The 11,679-nt window shown below is 38.4% G+C and overlaps 1 protein-coding gene across 2 annotated transcripts in view; it reads left to right on the top strand.

Annotated features, from left to right (window-relative positions):
* Positions 1-1,094: 1,094 nt before the first annotated feature.
* Positions 1,095-11,679, top strand: part of cep112 (centrosomal protein 112) — a gene marked incomplete at its 3' end in the record, with an annotated part of 236,226 nt that continues 225,641 nt past the window's right edge. For both annotated transcript variants that reach the window (XM_079815822.1, XM_079815823.1), the window contains exons 1-4: positions 1,095-1,334; positions 1,550-1,653; positions 2,395-2,585; positions 2,691-2,827. In XM_079815822.1, coding sequence (XP_079671948.1) covers positions 1,318-1,334; positions 1,550-1,653; positions 2,395-2,585; positions 2,691-2,827 — 449 coding nt within the window. In that variant the 5' untranslated portion in view covers positions 1,095-1,317. The remainder of the gene's footprint in view (positions 1,335-1,549; positions 1,654-2,394; positions 2,586-2,690; positions 2,828-11,679) is intronic.

Here is an 11,679-nt window from a genome sequence, read left to right as displayed (position 1 = left end):
ATGGACAAGTGGATGGATGGACAAATGGACAAGATGGATGGATGGAAGAATGGATGTTTGAATGGACGGAAAAGATGGATGGATGGACCAACAGACAAGATGGATGGGTGGATGGATGGATGATGGACGGACGGACGGATGGACAAGTGGATGGATGGACAAATGGACAAGATGGATGGATGGAAGAATGGATGTTTGAATGGACGAAAAAGATGGATGGATAAATGGATGAATAAGATAGATGGATGAATGGATGGACATATGAATGGACAAGATAGATAGATAGATAGATAGATAGATAGATAGATAGATAGATAGATAGATAGATAGATAGATAGATAGATAGATAGATAGATAGATAGATAGATAGATAGATAGATAGATAGATAGATAGATAGATAGATAGATAGATAGATAGATAGATAGATAGATAGATAGATAGATAGATAGATAGATAGATAGATAGATAGATAGATAGATAGATTTGTTAAGTGTGTGCTTCGGTATATTCTGTTTCTAATAAAATCACTTAATTAAGTGCTTAAAAACATAAATTAAGTTTCCTAAAAATCAGGTTAAACTAAACGCAACACATTCATAATAAATGGCAGTCACAAGCCATATGGTCATAGGAGCACTGTATGGCAGTGATAAGGGTTTGTTTAACACGCGATCTTATGGTTGCTAGGAAACGGAAACGCTCTTCACGAAAACCGGAATGAAGCCACAAATAATGAGCTCCTTTCCGTCAGTCTTCACAATTAAAAGTAGTAAATGCATCTTCATATAATATAAAACATAAAGTTAAAATATAGAAACAAAGGCTAAATAATTTTTATGTGAGTGGCATTGCTGAATTTTAAAGCTGTAAAATACAACAGCTAGTTCTCAAATTTGTTTTGACAATGTGCTTTATTATAAATCTTGTATAATGTGTTTAACAAACTTACAGTGAAAGCAAACTAAAAACGACACAAAACCAAGCTCAGTAATTAGAACAAATAACAAACAGTACACGAAATGAATGATAAAGAACATAATAAACAACATTTCAGACTCTGATATGGAGTTGAGACTTTTATTTTGAAACATGAAGGACGCTTGTGATATATGACTTCACAGGGTGTCAGTTTGAAACCGTTTGGGAGCGTAAAGTAGCAACAAGTGCACAATCACAGCCACAAACAACACTACAAGAAGACATTATTATGTTTATTAATAATGATTTAGTGCTCGACAAGTATTGACACTTACTTGTGTTTGCATTAGCACTCTATAAAGATATCACAGAAGTTAAAAGCTTCTCAGTATTTGTGAATGAGTTCTGCTAACTGGTGAGTTAATATAAAATATATGCACGAACTAAGTTACATCACATGCTAATTATGTATTCATAAGAATTGTAAAAGCGTGACTGTATTTCTGTTGGCTGAACAAATCATGACATGTCTGTCAATTGTGTCTGTCTGCTATGACAATGACCTAAAACTGCATTACCTCTGAAGTGTACACTAAAGTGCAGGGTGTTTTCGTTTGTCTGTTTTGTCAGGAGCAACATGAGTGACCAGGACTCCTTTGGTATTCTGGACTCTGAGTTTGATCATTACCTGGTCGACATGAAGCCGTATGTGCTTAAACTGACACACAAGACAGGTGAGAATACTGCAAAAACACACACACACACACACACACACACACACACACACACACACACACACACACACACACACACACACACACACACACACACACACACACACACACACACACACACACACTCTATCCCTACCCCACTCCTAAACGTACCCATCACACAAAACTTTCTGCATCTTTACATTAATGATTTATAAGCTTGTTTCCTCATGGGGACCAAAAATGTCCCCACAAGGACAAGGATCTAGGATATTGGCATCTTTATTATGACATTTTGTCCCCATAATGCCATTGACATTTTGTCCCCCCTCCCCCCCAAACACACACACACACACACACACACACACACACACACACACACACACACACACACACACACACACTACTGGTCAAAAGTTGAATCATGTGACACTGAATTCAGCTTTGATCACAGGGATAAATTACATTTTAAAATATATTCACATAGAAAACAGTTATTTTACATTTTAATAATATTTAATTTTAATAATATTTCACAATATTACCTTTAAAAAATAAATTAAAAAATAAATAAACACAGCCTTAGTGAGCTTAAGAGACTTACCGATCAAAAGCTTTTGAACGGCAGTGTATATATACAGTATATATATATATATATATATATATATATATATATATATATATATATATATATATATATATATATATATATATATATATATATGTATTTTTTTTTTTTACAAAAGTACATTTGTCCATCAGAGCGCCAGCGCTGTGCGCTGTGGATTAAAAAGCTGTGTGATCCTGTGAGTTGTGGTTCTGGACTGACTGGAAGGAAGAATCGTAACATGTACGCCCGACTTCTTCTGCACATGCTCAGAAAAAGTGTTTTAGAGGGTCCCTTTACCCACAAACCTGAAGCGGGCGGCCTCAAGACTTTACCCACGTACATGGTAAATGCTGCACTGACATTTAGCTTTCCTCTTGATGCGTGTCTTTACCTTGACTTGTATAAGGCAACATGAACATGGTGATTATTGAGCTTAATTTTCCTATAGTCCATCTATTTTGATGAGCCGCTGTTGGGAAGCTCGGAGCAGGAGCAGGGATCTGCAGCGCTGCCGGACTGGGTGTCTGGTGAGTTGGGTCAGGCTGATGGCACATGGTCCACCTCACCCCTCTCAAGCACACACAGGTATGACACTGACTCCACCTCCTGTCGATCTTCACTGCTGCTGTGTTGAAATGCAATGTGATTTATTAAGTGCGTGATTTAGGCTCCAGCATCCCCACGATCCTGCGTAGGACAAGCGTTTGAATGGATGAATAACCCATCAAGGACACACATGTCCAGGTCATATTGTATTTCACCCCAAAATCAAATGAATTTAGGGAAGATATTTTGTATTTAGACAACAAAGCCTATTTTAGGACAACAGGCCTTTGATGCACAGGGCTGAGTGATTAATAATAATAATAATAAAACAGGCAAATACTTGTTTCATATGTTTAATGTGAAAATGAAAACACTCAAAAGTTCATCCTGAAACACTAATGTGATTTTTATACCAAATACTTGTTTTTCTTTTCTATTCATTCAAAGAATCTTGGAGAATGTATCACCATTCCCACAAAAGTATTACTGTTTCATGTGACACTGAAGACTGGAGTAATGATGCTGAAATTTCAACTTTGATGACAGGATATACAGTACATTTTTAAACATATTACAATAGAAAACAGCTATTTTAAATTGTAATTATATTTCACAATATTAAGGTTTTAACTGCGACTATATTTTGAATCAAGTCCCCTTCATTTATATAGCGGCGGTCCACCATCTGATAAACTGTAAACCTCGGGATAAACAGAGATACTAATATTAGCGTAGATGCCATTCTTCTTATGATGTAACGAGTACATCAGGTGTTATGGGAAGTGTTCCCGTTTCCGGCAGACCTAGTTAATGCAGCCTATAACAATCATTTAAAGGTCACCTATTATGTTTGGATATGAATGTGGTGAACACAGTTTGTGAACAGTGTTGACAGTGTGTGAACACAACCACCCTACAATGATAAAAATCCACCCACTTCTTATTTTTGAATCCCCATTAAAACAAAGCAGTCTCATTAGACAAGCCGTTTTGTTTCTCTGAGTTATGTGACGTCAAATTCCTCATGCCCCGCCCACAGCCGCTGTTTCCGAACTGGTCAATCAGAAGAGAGGCTCATGAATATTAATTAGACAGGCCAAAATCGACCTGTTCTTATCAGAGTTTGTGAGAAAGGAGCTGTAAAAATATATTGCGATGGTTTTTGGTACTTGTACCGCAAATATATATATATTCTTAAGGACATCAACACCTAAAATAAACTCCAGAAAGGTTTACAATATGGGACCTTTAACTGATTTGAATAATATAAATTGATAATGTTCTATGTGTATGCAATAGTAAAGAGATGTGTTTTTAGTCTAGATTTAAACTGACAGAGTGTGTCTGTTTCCCGGACAATGCTCGGAAGACTGTTCCAGAGTTTTGGAGCTAAATAGGAAAAGGATCGACCGCCTGCAGTTGATTTGGATATTCTCTGTATTATCAACTGGCCAGAATTTTGAGACCACAATAGACGTGATGGAGTATAATGTGTTAAGAGCTCGCTCAAGTACTGGGGAACCAAACCATTCAGTGCTTTGTAAGTAATTAGCAAGATTTTTAAATGTATGCGATGTTTAATAGCCAGTGCAGTGTTGACAGAACTGGGCTAATATGGTCATACTTCCTGGTTCTAGTAAGAACTCGAGCTGCTGCGTTTTGGACCAGCTGGAGTTTGTTTATTAAGCGAGCAGGGCAACCACCCAGTAGAGCATTACAATAATCTAGCCTTGAGGTCATGAACGCATGAACTAATGTTGAGGTCGATAGTGAGCATAAAATAGCAAAAAACATTAAAAAATATTCCCAACCCCAAACTTCTTGAGATGTTGAGTTGGAAATAATGTGTAAGGCCTGTTCACACTGAGGAGGTAAACTATAACTGTAAAGACCCTTATGAAAAAAAAATATATATATAATTTTTGTAAATTGCTTATTGTTTTAAAAAGTTTTTTTTGCTATATTTATACTGTATTTACAGCCTTTCATTGCCAATTAAAATGTTTACGTTTTTTGGGTGGGTTGGAAATTTATGACAGGGTTTTTGGTGAGTTCATAAAGTAATTAATTTCTGTTATCACATTATTATATTATGAACATTATTTTATTATGCTTTGAGAAAATTATTACATGATTGAACATTTGAACATTTAATTTAATTTTATTAATATAAATGTGCAGTTATTACATTATGCTTTGCTATTTAGAAGACAGGATCTCTAGACTCGTGTTCAGACACTAAGTGTGAACTTTTGCAGCAACAAATCTTTCAATTAAAAAAAGTATGAACATTCACCAAGTGAGAAAGTTTTGGTGTGGATGTTGTGGAGATGTTGTTTTGTCGTGTCGCTCTTGGTGTGAAAAGGTCTTGAAACCTCAACTATGCCAGGCAGAATCACTGCCGAAGACACATGCATGTGTTTAGCCACACGAGGCCTGTGTTGTTCATGACTCAAAGAGCCCATTGACCCTCCGAGCTTAAGATTAAACAGGTTCTTCTGAAATCAGAGCTCTCTCAATCGGAGCAGTCAGCAGATAGAGGAAGCCTGGACTTGTGCTTCAGTGCTCTATTTGGAGAAGACCATTAAAGGCATTTAGATCACAGACTCAAGTCCTGCTGGAGAAAATTGCAGCCGTGTCTTTTATGTGTCACTCTCATTTAGATCAGATTAAAGCGTCGAGCTCCCTGCTCTTCTCTGATGTGGCTGTGTTTGCTTTCAGTCAGTCAGGTGGTGATATAACAGCTTTTCTGCTTTTGTGGTTTTCATGGGAGTTTTTCTTTAGCCCGTTGCTATTGAACACTGTTTGAAGTTTTAATGTTTTTGCATACAAAACATTCCAGGATTTTTCTCCACATAATGGACTTCAATGGCAACCAACGGTTGAAGGTCCAAATCAATGCAGTTTCACAGGAAGGGCTTCAGAGGCTCTGCACGATCCCAGACGAGGAATTGGGTCTTATCTAGACAAACCATTGGACATTATCTAAAAAAAATAAACATTCATATACTTTTTAACCTAAATTGCTCATCTTGTGCTGCTCTGCGACGTGCCAAGGATTATGTAATCACTTCAAAAAGGTCATGCTAGACGTAGGCGGAAGTACCACCCCAAGCGAATGTGCGAGGACTAATACAAACACCCTTTACCAAAAAACACTCCATCTTCAACTTCAAAATTGTCCGACATCGTTGTTTTACCTTTTTTTTGCTAAAGGATGTTTGTATTCGTCTTTGCATGTGCGCTTTGTAAACACGGGGGCGGTACTTCTGCCTACGTCTAGCGTAAAAAAAAACGTAATATCTTTTCCACTGAAGAAAGACATGAGCATCTTTGATGAGATGGGGGTGAGCAAATTATCAGGATATTTTCATTTTGAAGGGAACTAATCCTTTAACCAAAAGGAAGGAAAATAAAACAAAATTAATTTTCCCTCTTAGGACCATTAAGACGAGACACTACAGGTGAAATCTTTTCAGAAATCTCCACTTCAGTAGCACTTACATGCACCAAACATTTTATTCACCAATGTTTTATTCCTTCTGAAGGTTGAGGGGGTTGTTCATATCATTATTCCTAAAAAATGTTTGTTGAGTCTTTCTGATTTACGTGATAAAAAGACATCCAAAATTGTCTCTGTAAAAAACCTTTAGCTGTGATACTGTCAGTAGAATGAAATGTATGCAAATCAGTGCATTTTTAATTAGATAATGCCTCATTTGCATATTTAAACATAACATTTCAGAAGCTTGTAATACTTAATGCCCTGTGATTAATCAAGTGGGGAAGAGTGGTGATATCTATTAGTTAACACTCCATTCACCAGTACTGCCATTATTTCCATGACAATGAGCAAATCTTCAAATTGCTAGTTGCCTACTGTAAAGCCAGAAATATAATTTGCATTACTGTAATTTGAATTGCAATTCTTTACATTGTAAAGTACATCTGCAAATATGCATCGACTTAGAGACATTTGTTATTGAATTTAAGTTATAAAGATTTTAATAAAAAAACTCATATTCTCCAAAAAAATATGTACTTTTTGTATATATGCTGTTACAGTAAATATACACCGATCTGGCATAACATTACAGGTGAAGTGAATAGCACTGATTATCTCTTCATCACAGCACCTGTTAGTGGGTGGGATATATTAGGCAGCAAGTTAACATTTTATCCTCAAAGTTGAAGTGTTAGAAGCAGGAAAAATGGGCAAGTGTAAGGATTTGAGTGAGTTTGACAAGGGCCAAATTGTGATGGCTAGACGACTGGGTCAGAGCATCTCCAAAACTGCAGCTCTTGTGTGGTGTTCCCGGTCTGCAGTGGTCAGATCTATCAAAAGTGCTCCAAGGAAGGAACAGTGGTGAACCGGCGACAAGGTCATGGGCGGCCAAGGCTCATTGATGCACGTGGGGTGCGAAGGCTGGCCTGTGTGGTCTGATCAAACAGACGAGCTACTGTAGCTCAAACTGCTCAAGAAGTTAAAGCTGGTTCTGATAGAAAGGTGTCAGAATACACACAACATCGCAGTTTGTTGCGTATGGGGCTGCATAGCTGCAGACCAGTCAGGGTGCCCATGCTGACCCCTGTCCAACGCCGAAAGCACCAACAGTGGGCACGTGAGCATCAGAACTGGACCAGGGAGCAATGGAAGAAGGTGGTCTGGTCTGATGAATCATGTTTTTCTTTTACATCATGTGGATGGCCGGGTGCGTGTGCATCGCTTACCTGGGGAACACATGGCACCAGGATGCTATGGGAAGAAGGCAAGCCGGCGGAGGCAGTGTGATGCTTTGGGCAATGTTCTGCTGGGAAACCTTGGGTCCTGCCATCCATGTGGATGTTACTTTGACACGTACCACCTACCTAAGCATTGTTGCAGACCATGTACACCCTTTCATGGAAACGGTATTCCCTGGTGGCTGTGGCTCTTTCAGCAGGATAATGCTGACACTGACACTAAGCAAAAATGGTTCAGGAATGGTTTGAGGAGCACAACAACGAGTTTGAGGTGTTGACTTGTCCTCCAAATTCCCCAAATCTCAATCCAATCGAGCATCTGTGGGATGTGCTGAACAAACAGGTCCGATCCATGTAGGCCCCATCTCGCAACTTACAGGACTTAAAGGATCTGCTGCTAACATCTTGGTGCCAGACACCACAGCGCACCTTCAGAGGGCTAGTGGAGTCCATGCCTCGAAAAAGGCAGCAAAAGGGGGACCAACACAATATTAGGTCATAATGTTATGCCTGATCGGTGTAATTTCTATGGTGTTTTTTTTCTTTCATTATGTAAATGAGCTTGTGATGTGTCTATAATTTTCATAAAATAATGGCAATGGCACAGCACTCAAAATAAAGCTTTCAAAAGGAGGTTTTCGCAAGGATGCCATGGAAAAATCATTATTAATTCACCAAAGAACCATTATTTTCTTAGTGTGAAGAACATTTTAATAATCTGAAGAACCATTTTCAACTACAAAAACCTTTTGTTGAATGGGAAGGTTCCATGGATGTCAAAGGTTCTTCATGGAACCATTAAAGCCAATAAAGAATCTTTATTTTTTAGAGTGAATGTTAAAAGTACAGTATTGTGAAAGTGTTGACATGTTCCATGTTTGTCCACCTGATGGCGTTCTTCACTTAAATTTGTCTCCTAAAGCATATCAGCTGAGTTTAGAGAGGCTTAAACACGCGTGTGTAACAGATCTGAGAGATGTTCTCAAAGATGTCTGGTGATGTGTGTTTAATGCTGCCAGAAGAGTTTCACGTCTTGTTTTTCAGTTATGGGTTAATGTATGAACTTTAGATTGTTTGCTGAGGCACGCTTCACTATTATTGTTGCTCATACTTAATTCATGCAGTGCCTAGCAGTGTCTTAGTGACTGCACACCCAGGACACCCTAGCAACAACACATACAATCAAAATCAATATGTAAACTGAAAAATTTCTTTTTTTCTTTCTCAATAACCGGAAACGTCTGGAATCACAATTGTCATGATTAGAGCACAAATACAGAAAATATTTTAAAATATTTGGGGTGGGGCGGGGGCCTTCAAATATTGTGTTGGTCATTGAGGAGTCAAAATGATTGAAAACCAATTGCAGCCCTAATATAGTGGTATAAAATATCTGGAAACTAAAAACCCATGTTAGACCAACAGAATTCACCCAAATCTAGTCCTGAAAAAACAACGATATTGCTGAAATGTTGAGTTTGTGAGTTCCCAGAATGCATTGCAGCATGAATACATGATGTGGTGGTTACTGTTATAGGATTATTGTTTAGCTTTTTGTTGGCTTTTTTACGTTTTGTTGTTGTTTTTTCATTATTATTAGTTATTTGTTGTTGAGTTGTGATATTAAGAGCTCATCTTTCTGCATTTTTTGATTGTCGCCATTCTTGAAGTTTGTCAAATGTCAATGTTAATTAAATTTTTGGTTGAAATGAGACATTTCGCATTTAGTGATTAAAATTTAGCAAAGCAAACTTAGGACAATTTTAAGATAGTAAAATCTGAAGCCATCAGGTAGCAAACTAATGGAAGAGTTGAGGCTGTACAGCAGCTCTAGAAAAAATGTATTGTCCAAGCTAAATTAAGTTTTTGATTTGATTAATTTCCGTTGTAAAAAAACATTAGTTATTTACTTCGGGGCGACTTACAAAACACCATTTCAACTAAAATAGAAAACTATTCATGCGTTCTGGCCGTTCATTTGCATAACAAACTTTGAAATAGGATTTGAAATAGTTTAAAAAAAAAACGAGGCCATTATCATCTTTGTGTAAACTTCCAAAAACGTGAATATGTGAGAACGGTGACGGCATGCATGTAAGCATTAGGCCTACGTGTTTAGTGTATCGCAAGCACATTTGAGTACGTATGTGCGCAGGTGCGCCGTTTTTCTTTTCAAAATGTCCGCCAAATTACTTGTCTGGCATTCTTAATACAGTGTTTTTAGTTGTTTCTGATCATTTTGATAACATTTTCATCCGTACAGAGTGAAGTGAAGGAGGCCTTCACAGGGGAGAGTCTAGTTGACGGTCTCTGCTGACACTTCAGGGCCGCGCTGTGGTTGTGTCTTGCGCAGGTCCACCATCTGATCTGGATACGGCTGACTACTCTAAACCTCGGGATAAACAGAGAGACTAACATTAGCGTAGATGCCATTCTTCTTATGATGTAATCTAATGAGTACATCAGGTGTTATGGGAAGTGTTCCCGGTTCCGGCTGACCTAGTTAATGCAGCCTAAAAACAATCATTTAACTGATTTGAATAATATAAATTGATAATGTTCTATGTGTGTGCAATAGTAAAGAGATGTGTTTTTAGTCTAGATTTAAACTGACAGAGTGTGTCTGCTTCCCGAACAATGCTAGGAAGACTGTTCCAGAGTTTAGGAGCTAAATAGGAAAAGGATCGACCGCCTGCAGTTGATTTTGATATTCTCAGTATTATCAACTGGCCAGAGTTTAGAGACCACAATAGACGTGATGGAGTATAATGTGTTAAAAGCTCACTCAAGTACTGGGGAGCCAAACCATTCAGTGCTTTGTAAGTAATTAGCAAGATTTTAAAATGTATGCAATGTTTAATAGCCAGTGCAGTGTTGACAGAACTGGGCTAATATGGTCATACTTCCTGGTTCTAGTAAGAACTCGAGCTGCTGCGTTTTGGACCAGCTGGAGTTTATTTATTAAGCGAGCAGGGCAACCACCCAGTAGAGCATTACAATAATCTAGCCTTGAGGTCATGAACGCATGAACTAACTGTTCTGCATTTTGCATTGAGAGCAAATGCAATTTAGATGGAAGAATGCGGTTTTTCTGTGTATCAGTGTGCCTTAACATCCGGTCACATTTACCATCGTTCTGCATATTTTCGCTGGTGAAATCCACTAAGGATTTCATAGGAGTTCACATGATTTGTAACTACATACAGGGCGAAAGATTTCCCCATGCAGATTTCCCATTGACTTCACTTGGTCATGCAATTTCTGTGTCTTCTGTGTGAGCTGTGCTTCATGAATCACTACACTATTGACAATAGAAAAAGAGTGAAATTTTGCTAATGTGACCGCACCTTTAGTGACCACACAATAGCAAGACTAGTAATGCACTTACTACCAATGACCACATAAGTAGCTTCCTAACAACACCATAGCATTAGCAACCATCCAGAACTCACATGTTCAGATCATCTAAAGACCTAGTTGCCATAGTTTCCTCATATGAACCTCCTTGTCTGAATGTTTGGGTTTTATTTGCTCACCGGAAACATTAGCCAGAGTCTCCAACCGTTGCCAAATGCGACAGCGGCAGCGACTGCCATAAGAGACATCAGATGTGTTCCCGAGTCCAAGGTTTGAGTCAAGTACGCATGAATGCTTTGGCCTTGTGTTTTTAAGTGGTGTGGATGAGGACGTGTCCCTGAGACTGGGGCTGTTCTGAGCAGCTGCAGGTCAGGGCATGGGCTTTAATCAGGCCGCGGGGCAGCAGCACCTCCACGATCTGCCCCCACAGCTCTTTGATCCCACACTCTCATCTGATTCAATTATCCCCATCCACCTGTTAACGGCCAGGCGCCAATCACAATGGCTGGCCTCATCTGACATCTCAAAGGGAAGGTAGACTGCGTGTGTGTGTAGTATGCATGCAGTCCAGCAGATTTAGCTGCTGTGCCCTTTTAGATCTGTTCTTTGATGTAGTGTGCAAACAGAGCCACATATAGCCTATATATATATATATATATATATATATATATATATATATATATATATATATATATATATATATATATATATAACTAACCCTAACCCTAACCCTAACCCTAACCCTAACCCTAACCCTAACCTAACCCTAACCCTATATACACAAATTGACT

Source organism: Gobio gobio, assembly GCF_949357685.1.
Source record: "Gobio gobio genome assembly, chromosome: 1".
NCBI lineage: Eukaryota > Metazoa > Chordata > Actinopteri > Cypriniformes > Gobionidae > Gobio > Gobio gobio.
Note: the sequence above shows the minus strand (reverse complement) of the source record. Positions and strands in the feature narration are given on the sequence as shown.